The 17367-nt window shown below is 38.6% G+C and overlaps 1 protein-coding gene across 15 annotated transcripts in view; it reads left to right on the top strand.

Annotated features, from left to right (window-relative positions):
• Positions 1 to 12553, top strand: part of Prrc2c (proline rich coiled-coil 2C) — a 71993-nt gene extending 59440 nt beyond the window's left edge. For 4 of the 15 annotated variants that reach the window (XM_050158279.1, XM_050158281.1, XM_050158283.1 and 1 more), the window contains 10 exons: positions 1395 to 1598; positions 2773 to 2885; positions 3236 to 3372; positions 3946 to 4177; positions 4505 to 4627; positions 6209 to 6427; positions 7052 to 7155; positions 7499 to 7625; positions 8428 to 8664; positions 10640 to 12553. In XM_050158279.1, coding sequence (XP_050014236.1) covers positions 1395 to 1598; positions 2773 to 2885; positions 3236 to 3372; positions 3946 to 4177; positions 4505 to 4627; positions 6209 to 6427; positions 7052 to 7155; positions 7499 to 7625; positions 8428 to 8664; positions 10640 to 10897 — 1754 coding nt within the window. In that variant the 3' untranslated portion in view covers positions 10898 to 12553. Of the gene's footprint in view, positions 1 to 1394; positions 1599 to 2772; positions 2886 to 3235; positions 3373 to 3945; positions 4178 to 4504; positions 4628 to 6208; positions 6428 to 7051; positions 7156 to 7498; positions 7626 to 8427; positions 10414 to 10639 lie in introns of those variants that run through there. The other 11 variants (XM_050158282.1, XM_050158280.1, XM_050158289.1 and 8 more) reach the window with 9 other exon arrangements.
• Positions 12554 to 17367: the final 4814 nt, after the last annotated feature.

The raw sequence follows: 17367 nt of genomic DNA, 5'->3' as shown, positions 1-17367 counted from the left end.
TCTTCTAATGGTGGGTTAGGTGGGCATGTTTTCAAGTAGGACCTGGACTTAGAATGAGCTCCATCCTTCCTTGCAGTTCTGCACAATTGCCAACTTAGAGGCTTTGTAGTTCTTAAAGAATGGCAAAGGGCCAGGTGGTAGTGGCACAGGCCTTTAACCACAGCACTCAGGCAGAGGATTTCAGTGTGTTCGAGGCCAGCCTGGTCTACAGAACGAGTTACATAACAGCCAGGGCTATTACACACAGAAAACCCTGTCTTGATAGCAAAACTAAGAATGGCAAAGGTTTCCAAATGCTTGACTTCCAGGATAGCACATCCTTTTTACTTTTCCTAAATGCAACCATGCTGCTTCTGTTAAAAACAAAGTTTATTTCCCTGATGTTTCCACAGCAGTGGGAAATGGATAGAATGTATACCCCGTGTGGTATTGTTTTTCCATATTGTGCCGCATAGTGTGCTAATTTTGAGATCTCCACCACTAGTGCTTGGGCTGTCCTATACCTATTTTTATATTGTCTGTAATTGATGTATTGAGACAAACCCAATGTAGGCACACACCTGTGTTTTCAGCACTAGAGAGATTGAAGTAGGGAGATTGGAAATTTGAGGCCAATCTAAGTAAGTGTGAAGGCACTGTCTTGAAAGAAAAGACTTCAGAGATGATTCATGTATTGTAATGCTGCGCCAAACAGTGCCCAATTGTATCTTTTTCTTTCTTTAGAGCTTGTCCAGTCATTCCTCACTACCCATTTGTCCACTAAGACATCTTAATAGACTAACTTGAATTCTCATATACTTCAGTGGAAATTAATATAAAACATACAAGATTGGGGTAGGATGTCTTTAATGTTCCCCAGTCTTTCTTTGGAACCCTTTCTCTAGATCTAGCTACCTCTGCTTGTTTAGTTGAACAAATAATAACAAGGATAAAAGTCTGTCCATACGTTGTGGAAAAATGATTGGGTTTTTTGATGTTGGGGTGTTTTTGTTTGTTTGAGGGGAGGGTTGTTGGTTTTCTGTGTGCCTGTGTGTCTGTCCTCTCCTTTTCAAGGCAAGGTCTCTTGTATTCTTGACTGGCCTGTAACTAACTCTCTTGTAAATGAGAGTATGAGTCTGCCTCCACCTCCTGAGTTTAGAAATCACAGGAACTCTGTTGCTGGAATTACAGGTACATGCCACCATGCCTGGTTCATGGAGTGCTGGGGATACGGTGCATGCTAGGCAAGCACCTCTATCAACTCAACTCCATTGCCAGCCCCTGAGACACTCCGGTCTTCTCAAATAGTGTTGGTTTGTGGTTGCTGGAATACTTAATGTCCATAGGACTCATAGAACCAGAAACATAAGTATGAAGAATAAACATGCTGTTTTTTCTCCCTTCTTCAAATACAGGAGCCGGTACTTACACTACCTCTTCTTTGAGTACAAAATCTACAACCACATCAGATCCTCCTAATATCTGTAAAGTAAAACCCCAACAACTGCAGACAAGCAGCCTACCTTCTGCAAGTCATTTTTCACAGTTAAGCTGTATGCCTTCCCTTATTGCCCAGCAGCAGCAGAGTCCACAAGTTTATGTGTCTCAGTCGGCAGCAGGTAATATTTCTAGGTTTGGTTACAGGAATTTAGAAAATAAAGACTTGTGCTTTTTTCTTCATAACCCTTTCAAGCTTGTGGAGTTGTTTGTTTGTTTTTGTTTTGCATGTGCTTTTGTACATCTGAATCCTGTTCCTCATAACAAGAATTCTAGAACTTTTAGAATGGATATATCTGTGTCTTTCTCCACATTTAAATCCTATTCCTCATAACAAGAACTCTGGAACTTTTAGAAAAGATATATATGTGTGTGTCTCCACTTTTGTCCTGTACATTTATGATAAATTAGTCATATATTAGTCTTATACTTTGCAAAATAATTTGTGCATGTCTTTCTATTTCACCAAAATCACTAAACGTTCTTGGCAAAGAGAACGTTAAGAACAGCAAAATTAAAAATGTTGTTTTGGTGACTGTTGCAGTGGTCATCAAAAATGCTTAAACTCGCTGATGGTTTAAATTTTGAATTATAGAAAATGAAGCTATTTCTTAGCATTCATAAGAGGATTTTTAGTAGTTAGCATGTTGATATCTAATGTCTAAAGATATTAGATTACTCGTAATGCATAAAGCATATGAATTGTCAGTTCTTTTTTCCAAGATTTGTGTATTAATATATATTAACTGTTTTATGGATAAGAATTTTGATTTGTCTGAGTTTAAGGGTGTTTGTTTGACTATTAGGTATAATAGCCACAAAAATAGTATGCATATTACTACACAAAAACAGTAAATCACAAAATTTGTATATTTAAAATCTATATCAAACATTTTAATTATTATTAAATACTAATTGTTTTGAAATATGTTACCGTATTGTAGTCAGTTTTTTAAAATTAGAGTGGCTTTGCTAGTTCAGTGGTTAGGTCCAATTTTTGTGTGAGATGCTTCCAGTACGCAGCCATTTGAGAACGTGTGGGTATCTTATTTTACATGACCCGGTAGTACCAGTTTTACAGTGTTAGTGTCATGCACTTCTCTCTAGAATTTCTATGTCTTTTACATTGTACTTTTTCTGTAACTGTTCAGTTTCAGAGGGCTTACATTTGAAATCAGCTACAATCTTTTTTGTTGCTATCAGCAATTTGGTTTACTACTTGAAAAATTCTGAAATTTAGACAATACTGGTTTTTTTGTTTTGTTTTGTTTGTTTTTTTCCCCTGATGGTCTGTAGCTCAAATCCCAGCCTTCTACATGGACACAAGTCATTTATTTAATACCCAGCATGCGCGATTGGCTCCACCATCCCTGGCTCAGCAGCAGGGCTTTCAACCAGGCCTCTCTCAGGTAAACATTTTAATCCTGTATTTCTTGACACTTCTGTGGTTGTAGCAGTTTATCTTGGATTCTTAGTAATAATACAATTACTTAAAATTCCACTTTGGATTATCTTGTGGATAGGCTGTTAGCAAAACTTGGAAAATATTTTAATTCCCCAAGTTACCAGAACTTAATAGTTACCAGTATGCAATAAGTCATAGGTTAAAAAGAAAACTGGTTTTAAAGGGGAGTTGATATATACCATAAGTGTTTTATTTTTATGTCTGAAGTTTTGTTGTTTTTATTTTCCCAGTCTTGTGATTTCATGTATGAAGTTTGCACCTGTTTTATATGCACTGTTTTTGTTGTTATTGCAGCCAACGTCAGTTCAACAGATTCCAATTCCTATCTATGCCCCACTGCAAGGGCAGCATCAAGCCCCGCTGAGTTTGGGAGCTGGACCTGCAGTTTCCCAGGCTCAGGAATTATTCAGTTCTTCAATTCAGCCATATAGGTAAAGTGCCTTAAAATTTGTTATATTTTTATATTATAATTGACGGATTATGTAGTATCTACTGCTAATTCCTTTTCCCCCAAACCCTAGGGTACCATGTTATAAAATAAATAATTAAGCATGTTCATTATTTTCGTTTGTTTTGTACATGGTTCAGATAGAGTTTTCATAACCTGTGGGCAGCTGTCTTAAGCTACTCTTATCTAGGCATGGTGACTCACACTGGTCTTAAAGACCGTGTGTGTGTTGTGTGTGTCAGTGTCTGTGTCATCATATATATGCATCAAAGAGAAAACTAAGTTAGCCCTCAGTTTTGTAGTGAACATGTAAAACTTGAATCATTATCATAATTAAGAGGTGAAATGTAAACTGTTGTTGCTAAGAGTAGGCTTTCGTATGAAGTCTGGTGTGTGCAGAACTATAGTCTTGAAACAGGTGGCCACAGACATTGTCTTCTCTACTTCGTTACTAATTAGAAAGGAGAATACTTGGTCATTTGAGAATCTTGTTCTTGTTTTCAAATTCTAAATAAAATTTATGAATAACATGACCTCCTGCTTAATACGTACATAGATCGCAGCCAGCTTTTATGCAAAGCAGTCTGTCGCAGCCTTCTGTGGTCCTTTCTGGTACGGCTATCCACAACTTCCCAGCTGTCCAGCACCAGGAGCTTGCCAAGGCACAATCAGGTCTTGCCTTTCAGCAGACTTCAAATACTCAGCCTATCCCTATACTGTATGAGCATCAGCTGGGGCAGGCATCAGGACTAGGAAGTTCTCAGCTGATAGATACACATCTTCTTCAGGTAAGGAGTGCTTGCTTACTCATGGTGTTCTTAATGGGCTTTTATTTATTTAATTCAGATTCTTTTAAGCGCATAAAAATCTTTTTCTGTTGTTTTTGGTTTGGGGTTTCTTTCTCTGTATCCCTGGCCATCCTGAAACTCACTCTGTGTACCAAACTGGCCTCATACTCAAGAGAACTGCCTGCTTCTGCCTCCCAAGCTCTGGGACTGAAGGTGTGCACCACCACATCCAGCTAAGATCTTCCCTTTTAGAATGATCATGTTGATACAGATTGCATGGGAACTTCCCTCTCAGTTTTTCTTCTGTTTTCTTGTATATTTTTCTAGGCAAGAGCCAATCTTACCCAGGCCTCAAATCTTTATTCTGGACAAGTACAGCAGCCTGGTCAGACAAATTTCTATAACACTGCCCAGTCACCAAGTGCTCTCCAGCAGGTAAACTATGGCATGGTAAATTTCCTCAATTTTTTTATATTATTCTTTGTATTGCTTTTGTTATTTTTTGGAAATTTTTATTGAACCAAGATAGAGGAAGTGGTTTTCAAACTTCACTGAAATGTTCTGGGGGTTCCATTAGAAGTGGACAGTGCTTCATTCAGTCCTGTAACAACCAGCTCTTCACTACACCTCCGCCTCTAATTCTAGTTGCACTTTTACATCTTTTTTTTTTTTTAACTGAGATTCCACGTAATAGTTTATAAGAGAAAATCCATGAATATGAAAGTTTGAAAACCATTTTTTCAAGAATATAATAAGTGATATACCTATTAGTGTTAGAGGTGAGAGGTTAATATAATACTATGGCACTATAAAGAGTGGCAATAAGGATAGCACCTGAACTGTATGGATACAATTAGATTTTCAATGGGAAGTGAATATCCTCTTCTGACATTATTACACATGACACAAGGCTAGAGAAGTGTGAGTCGTTAATCCTTTGGTTTGCCATTGTTATGAATGATATTCATAATATCTTACAAACAAAAGCTTTTTTCTTTTTTAAAGATTTATTTATTTCTTATGTATACAACATTCGGCCTCCATGTATCGCCCGCACGCCAGAAGAGGGTGCCATATCTCATTACAGATGGTTGTGAGCCACCATGTGGTTGCTGGGAATTGAACTCAGAATCTCTGGAAGAGCAGCCAGTGCTCTTAACCTCTGAGCCATCTCTCCAGCCCCAACAAAAGCTTTTTGTATGAAAACTAAAAAGTTCTTTTTAGGGCTGGAGAGATGGCTCAGAGGTTAAGAGCATTGCCTGCTCTTCCAAAGGTCCTGAGTTCAATTCCCAGCAACCACATGGTGGCTCACAACCATCTGTAATGAGGTCTGGTGTCCTATTCTGGCCTGTAGACATACACACAGCCAGAATATTGTATACATAATAAATAAATATTAAAAAAAAAAAGTTCTTTTCATTAAGAACACTCATTTTGACCAAACCTGCAAATAATATGGCAGTTTTGGTGGTGGAAACTTTTGCTACTTAAATTGTATATTGTTTATTTGACATGTGCTCTGTGGGTATCTTCAGAGTTAGTCGTCGTTTCATTTAATGTAGTTTTTTCAGTACAGCTAGCAAATACAGATGTGTAATCTTGATGTTCACTTGATGATGAAATCACCAAACACCGCATTTCTTAAGACTGGTTTCTGTTGTTGAGCATTGTATTACCATATATTGTCACCAGATCTCTAATACAAGAATGGAGATAGGGCTGTGTGTGGTTATTCATACCTTTAATCCCCACACTTGGAAGACAGGCATCTCTGTGAGTTCAAGGCCAGCCAGGATTACATAGTGAGATCTTATCTTAAAGAGGACAAAGAAAATAGAGATACTTAACTAAAGATGTTGATGGATATTTGATGAAAATATTTTTATATTGTTAAAAGTATTTGAAGATCTGTGTGTGTATATATGTGTGTGTGTATGTATATATATGTGTGTATATATGTATATGTGTGTGTGTATATATGTGTGTAATTATAAGCAAATGATTATAGTTTCTGTTTGCTTCTTTTTGTAGGTTACAGTACCTTTACCTGCATCTCAGCTTTCCTTGACTAATTTTGGATCTACAGGACAGCCTCTCATTGCTTTGCCTCAGACTCTTCAGCCCCAATTACAGCACACAACACCACAAGCACAGGCTCAGAGCCTGAGCCGTCCTGCACAAGTAAGCCAGCCTTTCAGAGGACTAATCCCTGCTGGAACACAGCATAGTATGATGGCGACTACAGGAAAGGTAAGTGATAATTTGGTTAGTGTACATAAGGATTTGCTGCTTGTAGGTATTTGGAGATAAGAGATGTGTATGTTGTGCTTGTGTTGTCTATGAAGATAAAATGCATGTACGCCATGGCATACACAAAAACATAGGTGTGCGCACACAATAAAACAGATATAACTGTAAAGGGCTTAAGATGATTCATCGGGTAAAGTCCCCCGTTGCCAAGGCTTAAGACTTCAGTTCAATCCCAGGGACTCATGGCTGAAGGAGAGAACTGATAACTCACAAAATGTCCTGGCCTCCATGTTCAAGGTGAGGAAGTGTGCACACACTGAATAACTAATATAACTAATGTATAATATTAATAAAACATCAGTTTTTACAACTCCTCAGAAAACCTCACGTGCATGTGTGCTTGTGTTTTTCTTTCATTATTTGCTTCTTTTTTAATATTCCCTGTTTTTGTCTAATAATAAAGAACTCAGAATTTTTTATAGAAATGTTAGTATTATGTCTCGCTTGACTTTGAATTTTGAAACCAGTTGTGGGATTTTATATTTTAGCCATCATTTAGGATGCTGAGTACAACACTTACTTACAGGACTAAAGGAATGTTACCTTTATTGTGTGTTTTCTCAGATGTCTGAAATGGAACTAAAAGCCTTTGGGAGTGGCATTGATATCAAACCGGGGACACCTCCAATTGGTGGTCGGAGCACCACGCCAACATCTAGTCCATTCCGGTAAGGTGGACATGTAAATTTGCTTAGGAAATTGAAAGATAATTGAAAAATTTTTTGAGAATTCAGTTATCACCTAATGTTTTATCAGTCCCATGTTAAGCAGAAGTGAATAAGACAATTATTTTGTTAATTTTATCTACAATGTTAAGCCTGTATTTTAGAAGATCCTTTAATATAAGTGTAACAACTCCATCTCACCTTGGCTTTTCTTAATAGTGCTACCATTGAGCTTTGTTTGTTTCAATTAACAACTAAATGTGATGGAAATACAAAACAAAATGTCTTTGAAATTCTAACCGCATTACTTGGCACTGCTCTACTGACGAGTGACTTCTTTTCCAAGGGCTACTTCAACAAGTCCAAACAGCCAGTCTAGCAAAATGAACAGCATTGTTTATCAGAAGCAGTTCCAGTCAGCCCCTGCCACAGTGAGAATGACACAGCCATTTCCTGCACAGTTTGCACCCCAGGTAGGCAGATCCGAGGGAGAATGAGCCTAGTGTTGTAAAGTGGTGGCTAATCTTACTAAGGTTGTGTTTTTATAATCATAACATAGGTGACCCAGCTAAGATGTGCGTCTTTGAATGAAAACTTGTCTGGCTTAACAGTGAATGTGTACTGCTCAGCTGTATTCATTTATTTTTATGAATAGGCAGAGGCAGTAGTTGTTTAGTTTTAAAGCAGGCAGTAGCAATACTCAAGATTCCCCACACAGCTCTGACAGTTTGAGTCCTATTCCTTTTGTCTTTTTTGAAGAAGTTTTCAGTGAAGGGTCCCAGTGCTTAAGTGTGTGTTTTTGTTTTTATGCTATCTGTGTAGTTGAAGTAAGATTTTTCTGAATGTTTTAAGTTATTGTGTAGATAGGTTTGCTTCTCCTTCCCTTACTGATTGAAGACTAAGAATGATAACTTGGGCTAGAATTGGTTAAGAAACACATTTGTCGAGTTACTATTATTTTGCCTTCAGATTATGTTTAGAAGTGTGCTTTTCTACAGTTGTCCCATTAAACACTCCATGGTCCTAATTATTTATAGCTCTCTATCTCCCCCATAGAATTTGCAGCTGAAGTGCCATAGCATGCTTTGCCTAATTTTTCCTGTTAAACTTTATAAGCATGGCCTGTTTGTTTGTCCTTATTAATGGAATGGCACGATCCAAACACTTTGACTGGCGGAATGGGCACAGATTTACTCTGGGATGAGCCAGCCTAGTGTGGTTGGCTATTTTTTTTTTTTAACAGTTCAATGTTGTATGTTTTGTTTTTTCACTCAGATTCTCTCTCAGCCTAACCTGGTCCCTCCATTGGTAAGAGCCCCACATACTAACACCTTCCCAGCGCCTGTACAGAGGCCACCAATGGCACTGGCCAGTCAGATGCCTCCTCCGCTGACCACAGGCCTCATGAGCCATGCTCGTTTGCCACATGTAGCCAGGGGTCCTTGTGGATCACTATCTGGAGTCAGAGGTAATCAGGCCCAGGCTGCGTTGAAGGCTGAACAAGATATGAAGGTTAGTACAGTGTTAACAGCCACCAGAGCAAGAATCTGTCTCTGAACCATGTCTTAAAATGCCTCTGGATTCATAACCATATATCCAGGCATTCATTGTCTGTATCAGACTTAACCAAGCTAATTACTGTTATTTGTGTGCCCCTCCCCCATTTTTTTTCCCTTCCATCCTTGCCTTTTCCTCCTTTTATGAACCTCCCTTTGCCACTATAGTCAGAAATTAAATTAACATTTAAACTATCCAAATGTATTGCTTATGAAATTCGTGTTTTAGGGAGATCTGAGTTTGGATGCAGTATTTTTAAGTATTAAAAAATGTAATATGGATTGTTTATTATAGGTTACCCCGTTTTATTTCTTTCCCTTTTTTTCCCCCTTTCCCTCCCTGGCCTCCCCTCCCCCACCCAAGTATAATACATAATCATGGTTTTGGTGAACTCTGAAATGGGTAAGACGTGTTAGCTATCTTGATTTTTATTTCTTCACAAGTTATTTGAGTAATTTTCATCTCAAAACGGTTTTCCACTTTTTTTTTTTTTTTTTTTTTGGCCTCCCACCTGAGGTGGCTATGTTCCAGAATGCAGTTAGTTATAGATGAAGAACTCAGAAAAGCACTTTGGGATCCTTCATGATAAAAGGCACAAGTAAGCTTGGGTTCGCTGAGGCCATTAGGAGTCTGTGTGGGGACAGTTCTCAGCATAAATTTTACCCATCTGCTTGTATAACCAGTTAGAGTTTGTTTCTGTAATTACTTTAGGGTTGACTTTAAGAAAAGTAAAGATTAAACTTGTTTAATCACGACATGGATTAGACTAGGATAGAGAAAAGATTAGTGCTTACAAGAGCGAAATGTGCACAGTGATGCTTTACTCTGAATTAGAAACATTTTTGTGATAATACTAATTAAAGAATTTGGCTCATTAAGTTTCTTGGTTGATATCCTTTGTGTTTCTAATGCTGAGTAATGAAATTCAAAGACTACCCTCTAGGAGAACTCGTATGGCACATCACTTAGCTTTACTAGGCTTTGGGCCTACGGTTTCCATCTGTTTGTTACTACTAAAAGCACTAGCACCCAAAACTTTGCAGATTGTGTAGCCTTCTGCTCCTGGCTACTTCCCACTTAATTTTAAAACATTTCTCGTGTTAGAAATGTCATTAGAGCTTAATATTATTAGTGGGGTGGGAGTATACAAATTTCTTAAATTGTTTTTAGATCTTTAGAAAGTATAGGTTGATTACCTGTAGAACATGAAGGAGTTTTTGTTGTTGTTATGTGCAAGAGGGGTAGAAAGCTAAGTTTTAATTGTATATATTACAGCACTATAATTTACAGATTAACGTAAGTATATTCTTTGGGGCACGTAGTCAATGAAACTAAGATTATTTACCAGCTCAGAATGTGGTAGGAGCTATCAGAACTTAGTGATCAAGTGAAGTTGTAGTTACTAATTTCTGATGCTCTTCCCCTGCAGAAGAGAGCTGTGGGAAGAGGACTCAGCCACAAGACATTTGGTCCTAGGTGTTGGTAATGCCACAATATAAGTGCTTCCTTTTCATTTTATTGTAGACCACATATTGATAACTAGAAGTTTTAAGTGTTACATTACATGTATGTTTTCAGATTTGCAAGCAGCCTCCCTGAATAAAGTTTAGAATCCGTGAGCTGCCACCCCACCCCCCCCAAAAAAAAAATAGGAACCAGCAGCAATGTGTATTTTATTGTTTATAAGAGGGCAGATGCTAGAAAGATGGTGGGAGGTGGTCTTGCTTCAGGAATTTTTTTAAAAAATCATATAGAAGATAGGAAGAAGCCTATGCATTAAAAACTGAAAGATCAATGGGGCCAAAGCAACTTAGGGAAAAACTGATTTTTGTGACTGGTACAAAAATTTGAACTGAGATTGATTTGACAGGCTTTGGTAATGTTAGGTGATGTTGCAGTATTTTCAGTTCTTATTTTCTTATTTTTTAAGGCAAAACAGAGAGCAGAGGTTCTTCAGTCCACGCAACGGTTCTTCTCTGAACAGCAACAGAGCAAACAGATAGGAGGCAAAGCCCAGAAAGTGGACAATGATTCAAATAAACCTCCTGAAACACTGACTGACCCACCTGGTGCCTGTCAGGAAAAAGTAGAAGAAAAGCCACCCCCTGCACCCACCATAACCACCAAGCCTGTCAGAACTGGACCAATCAAACCTCAGGCGATCAAAACCGAAGAAACAAAATCTTAAAAGCTTTGGTTTATTGTGGGGTATTGTGGGTGGGTGGGCAGGGAAAATGAAGTCAAACAAAGCCAGCAGCCACGGCGGTAAAATGGTCTGTGATATTATCCTGTGATGAGCTTGAAAGATGCACAAGGGGCATAGAGCATTTTACGCTGATAGAGCTGCTACACCAGTTAAGATGAGGCTTTACAGGCTTGCACCTACTATGTAACATTTGTTTGGTTGACAGGCATCTCCAGTCAGTTTATATACAAGTATGTGCACACATCTATAAGTGCATACAGTTAGATCTAAGGAGCTTTATGATTAAATGAAAAACCAGAAATAGGAGGAAATGATACCACAGAGTGGCTCAGTTGGGCACTGGGTGGTCCCATTGATATATCAGCTGTGGTTCTATTCCTCCCTTGTGTTCTTTGGATGTGTCTATGGCATTTCTAGGCTTGAAAGTAAAATGATGCTAACTGGTGCTGGATAGAGGAGCCTTATTTTTTATTACGGCAGCTTGTTATTTTTGTAACATGGTGATTTGGTTGAACACAATAAAGTACAGAAGTAACTGATCTCCCCTTCTTCCTGGATGAGTGAGAAGACGATTAATGTCAGCATCCTTGAGTATATTCAAATGAGCAACATTTGGCTTCTGCTTCTGTTTAAAATGATGCTGTGTTTTGATTGTGGTCCGAAGCTTTGAAGCACTATTTGGCATCTCCTTCCTTCTTTGGAGGTCTCACCACTCAAACATAACACATTTGATAAAGTGTTTGTAAGGTGAGGTCTTGCTTGTCTCCACTAGGTCATTTTCCTATGAATCCAGTGGTTATAGAGTTTTGTTTTAGGGGTAATCTTTTTTTTTTCTTTTTCTTTTTTAATAACGGTTTTTAGCTGATGTTCATGGAAAGAATGAATCATTAGAACTGTGCCACTAGTAAAACAAAATCGTATCTAAGAGTGTGTTTCTTTACAGAGCTGTGTCATACCATCCTTTGGGCCCTCTGCTGGAAAAGTAGAATCAAGTCTCAAATCCTGCCTTTTCCATTGTATCCTCCAGCACTGTAGATGTAGGACAGCACTGTATCATACCTCTGTGAGTGTAAAATAGCTTGTCCCTGCTTTATGATACACAGTAGTGACCGTGCTTTATCAGAGCTGTTTTTAATGATGTTGCTCAGAATGTTTTCTTTCCAGATGATGATTGAGAAGCTAATTTAAAAAAAAAAAAAATGGTGCCAGGTACCACAAAAGTAACAGAACTGTGCCGTTTTCTGGTATTTTGTTTTTTACTTTTTTTTTTAAATGGAGTGTGCTGGATGTCTCTACAATCTTGTTCAAATGACTGCAGAACCTGGAAAAGCTGTTGCTGCTATTGATGCATAACATACTGCTATTATTGGTCTTTTTATATAAATATAAATATATATATACATATATATAATTTGAATTTTTGGAAACTTTAGCTGTGCTGTCAACTTTGGAAAAAAGTATCCCAGTTTACCGTGTTGAGTTGGCATTGTACAGAAATTAACAGCCATATTGGTCTAGAAATGTTGAACTTAATTTTTTTCCCATTTGTACAGGGGTAACGCACTGTATTAAATATGTAAGGTCTTATCTACGTGGGTTTGATTACAAAAACTAATAAAGTATTCTCTAAATAATGAATCTTGAAGCTTCTAATCCATTCCAAAATCTGAAGCAAAGCTTGTTAATGTACCAAAGACCATAATCAATGCATTTACACGCCGGTTGGTGGTGGCGCACGACTTTAATCCCAGCACTCAGGAGGCAGAGACAAGTAGATCTGTGTGAGTTCCAGGCCAGCCTGGTCTACAAGTACTACTAGTTCTGGGACAGGCTCCAAAGCAACCCTGTCTCAAAAAAAAAAAAAAAAAAGTGCATTTACACTGTAGAGGAAAAAAGCCTTGTCATCTGAATTTTCCATGAGTTACAAGAATTTTGAGGCTTATTCAATGTCAGTATTGTTGTGGAGGGTAATAGTTATGGCCCCTGTTCTCAGGTTAATAGAACTTTGTAAGATGGAAACAAAAGAAGAACCAGGAGTATAAAGGTCATTCTCAGCTGGGTAGCAAGTTTGAGGCCCAACCTGGGCTGTATGAGACCCTAGGGCCAGAGCAGGGGAGGGCCACCTAGAGAGCTAGGCGTGGTGGCACATGCCTTGAATCCTAGCTCTCAGGATTAGGGCTCTGGGAGATTTTGTTTATTCCTGTATATAGGACATGTGATTTCTAGATAGGCCTTTAGAGGAGTTGGTCACTAAGTCATTCATAATGTATTGTGGAATACTCAGACATTGACTTAGTTTTCTGGTCTGTGGTTTTTTTAAAAGTTCTGGTTAATCCAAGGGACCGGGAGAAGTATGGTAAGAGGGTTAGCAACCCTGACCGAGTTATTATGTCACGTTTGCCTTCTTACTATGTCACTTCAATCACAGCTACTTTGCATATTAAGTTTAATCTTCCTAAATTTAAAAGGTTAAAAACCTGTATAGCTTGCATTGTGTCTGCGCAACAGTCTGCTCTGCTGTGTAGAGAGCACCACTGATAATTTTGCCCAGGTTAGGCCTGCAGTGGAAAGTGTTAACTTTGCATAAGTCAGTTGCTCTCAACCTGTGGAATCCAACAACCCTTTCACGGGGATTGCCTAAGACAGATGTTTACATTACAGTTCATAGCAGTAGCAAAACTACAGTTAAGAAAGTAGCAACAAATAATTTTATGGTTGGGGGTCACCTCAACAAATATTAAAGGATTAGGAAGACTGAGAGCCAATGATATTAGTGCAATTTACAGATCTTTGGGTTTGTTTTTTTCCCCACTTAATAAATGTGCTTATGAAGGAGTAATGGGATAAGAGGAGGGTAGGTATAATTTGAAAAGTTCTTTTTATTGTGTAAATTTTAGACGTAACCCTTAAGCTTCAGTCTGGAGGCAAGATGTGAAAGGTTAAGTGAGGATATCGTGGATTGTGAGTTGAAAGTACCAGAGTGAACCTGTTTGGGTATGTTTTCACCGGTGTTCTTGTTTGCTTTTTCTTGTGCTACCTTTGCATCGTATTTCATAGTTTATTACCATTGAGTTTTCCATTATGTAACCAGTTAGTCCAAAACTTTGTTCAAAAGAACAAGTATTATCCAAGTGCATATGGGTCAAGAATTGTTGCTTTGGTGTGGCGCCTTTGACTCAAGGCCTTCGAGATGAAGGGCGTTGTACAGTTTCAAATGTGGAGTGGTAGCATTTTCCTGTGTTTCCAAGAATCTACAGCAGAGCCGGGTGTGTGGTAGTGTGGAAGAGCACAGTAGTGCAGTAGTGGGCACAGATCAGGAAAAATGGTGATGGGGGTAAGGAAAACAAATAGTAGGTAACAGGGAAGGGAGAGTCCATGAGTAGGGCTTTGAGGGAAAGGTGACTCTGCAGCTCCACAGTCCTGGTGCTCTGCTGAAATATAGTTGAAGATGAGTTCTGGCTAACTCTGATGCCATCTTAGATGTTCACTCTCAAATGTTGGAGCATGGGTCTGCATCTTTAACCCAGATCCCGTAACCTGAGTCATGCAACACCACTTGCAGAATTGGTCAGAGTTAAGCAGCTCTTGTGTACCTGACATCACACTTTGTCAAGCACACTAGGTTGAACGAAATAAAAATTCATAGTGTGTAACTTAATGCCACCCTCATAAGTCAGGTCTTATTCTGAGGATTGATCCCAGGCTTTGAAAAGGCTCCTCTGCCAATCTTCCCCACCCCCATCACCATCCCTCTTCACAACAGTTGTGTCCCTCTCTTTGAATGAAACCACTCTCCCAGCAGTGAAAGGAACCTTTACTCTTGAGACCCCATCATGTTTCTGGAGGCAGGCATATCTCTGTGAGTTAGAGTCTCCACAGCCTTGTCTACAAAACAACAAAAAAAGACCAGTCCAAATAACTCCTTTTTTTCTGACTAGTTTGAATCTAGCCGAGAAAATGATTGTCCCTGTCCGTCAAACAAACAAAGCCAAGCATAAATAGAAGCATATCTGTCCATCTCAACAAGGAAGAGATAACTGTCTTGTTGCTGATTTGTATGTTTCTTATTCTACACTATTTTTTATCCTATATATTTTCGCTCTTTTCCTGTTCTCTGTTCCTTTTTTAGTTCCTAATGTATCCGATAAATGCTTGAGCTATTTTAGTGTTCTTACTGTGGCCTTTTCCTGAGTATTAAGTGGACTTTGCAGCCCCAAAGGAAGATCTCCGTGTGTGATATGGAAATATCAAAGGTGGGTTGTAGGCGTGAAAGGCTTAAACGGGGCTGGGACGATGGAGGGTGCTTTGATCAAAGTGAAGGATGTGTGAATGGCCATACAGAGACCTATAACTGTATAAAAGAGATTGGACTCGCCACAGCAAAAGGAGTACCCATAATGCCTACCCATTCTTGGAGAACTAGGGGAGGGTGTTTCTTCCACGAATGGTGTAGTAGAGGAACTAGGTGGGAGGAAGGGGTTCAAAAGGAAAGGGAGTGTATACCAGAAAGCAGTGGGCATGTGTAAGTACAACCAGTACATTATATAGGTGTATACAGAAAAATGTGCTTAGTAGAAAATTATCAAAAAGATCCATGTGAAACCAGAAAAGATACCCAAACCAACATTTACCCAAAAGAAAAAAAAAAAAACAAAGTTGTAAAGTGGAAGAGAGAAGAAGCAAAATGATCCTTCCAAAAAATTGTAAGTTCAAATTCTGAATCTAAATATTGAATGACTGAAATGCCAGGTAATACAGCCTAATTGAAAAAGCTCATTAGTGATCTCAAAGAGGAAACAACTTGGTAAATAAGACCTGTAATGATGTGGATGAGAAATCAGATAAAGATTTGGGAGGAGAAATGAAAAAGACTCAGTAGATTAAAACTTGGTGAATTGCTGGGCAATGGTACTACATATCTTTAATCCCAACATAGAGGAAGAGGAAGGTGGGTCTCTAAATTTGAGGTCAGCCTGTTCTTCAGAGTGGGTTCTATAACAACCAGGGCTACACAGAAACCCTGTCTCAAAAATAAATAACATCAGTAGATCAGGTAGAAGACAAGGTTGAGGAATCATTCTGATAGCAATAAAGGAAAACTGCTAATCATAACTGATTTTCAAGACCTCTGGAACATAACTTGAGAGACCAAATATGAGTCTAGTATAGAAAGAAAACATGGTCAGTGGAATAGTAACAAAATCTCTCAAATCTAGGAAAAGATAGACACTTAGAGGAATTTAAAACTCCAAATAGACCAAAGGAAGGAACATAGTTAAAATTCTTGGTGCTAATAACATTCAAAACTGCATGAAGAAGCAACAAGCTAACAAAGACAAATACATTAGAATTATTGCATCATTACTTCACTAGACACCCTAAAAGTACTGATTTTAAGCTCAGAATAAATAACTGACAAGATTACTATATTCAGGCAAGTTATCTTGGAGTCTTTAGAAAAATAAGGAAATTCCAAGAGAAGGATGAACTTGACACCTAAGAAAGCATTGTAGAATATACTTGGCGAAAACATAAACTTAGATCAGGAAGAAAGTTCGATCGCTAAAGCTCAAAAAGGACAGTTCTCATGAGAAGAATAACCATGAAAGTTAGAAAAGAATCAAACATGGGGCTGCTATATTAGTCAGGGTTGGTTAAACGAGCAGAATTCACAGATTGCCAAAGAGGGTGAGGGCAAGTGCAAACTGAACTCTATGGCTTAAAAACAACAGGACACTGGGAAGTGGATCTGGGAGGAGCTAGGTGAGAAGCAGAGGGCAAATAGGATAAGAAATACATTGTGTGTCTGAAATTCTCAAAATTTATTAGCCAGGAGTTGACTTAAAAGGTGAGCAATATTAATAAATTCTTAGCTAATTAAATAAGAGTCAATAAAACTAGAAATAAACACAGAGGAGCTGGAAAAATGGATCAGTAGTTAAGAACACTGACTGCTCTTCCAGAGGATCCAGGTTCAATTCTCAGCACCCACATGACAGCTAACAACTGTAACTTCAAGATCTGATACCCTCACACAGATATACATGCAGGCAAAACACCAATGGACATAAATTAAGAATAAGTTATTTAAAAATAAAAGCATCAGGATAAGTGAGGGGAGAGACTATTTCAAAGAACTTGGAAATCAGGAACAGTGACAGGGCGATGGTGGTGCACACCTTTAATCCCAGCACTCGGGAGGCAGAGAGGCAGGTTAGAGGCCAGCCTGTTCTACAAGAGCTAGTTCCAGGACAGGCTCCAAAAAAAAAAAGAAGGGAGGGAGGGAGGAAGGAAGGAAGGAAGGAAGGAAGGAAGGAAGGAAGGAAGGAAGGAAGGAAGGAAGGAAGGAAACCAGGAACCTCCACCAAAAAAAAAAAAAAAAAAAAAAAAAAAAACAACGCCAAACAAGACAGCATTGCACCAACCAGCAGGCTCCCAGGATGCAGGAAGGG

The sequence above is a fragment of the Alexandromys fortis genome, unplaced genomic scaffold (assembly GCF_014885135.2).
Source record: "Alexandromys fortis isolate MF-2015 unplaced genomic scaffold, M_Fortis_MF-2015_v1.1 scaffold_97, whole genome shotgun sequence".
Taxonomy (NCBI): Eukaryota; Metazoa; Chordata; class Mammalia; order Rodentia; family Cricetidae; genus Alexandromys; species Alexandromys fortis.
This window is presented reverse-complemented; position numbering and strand designations above follow the sequence as displayed.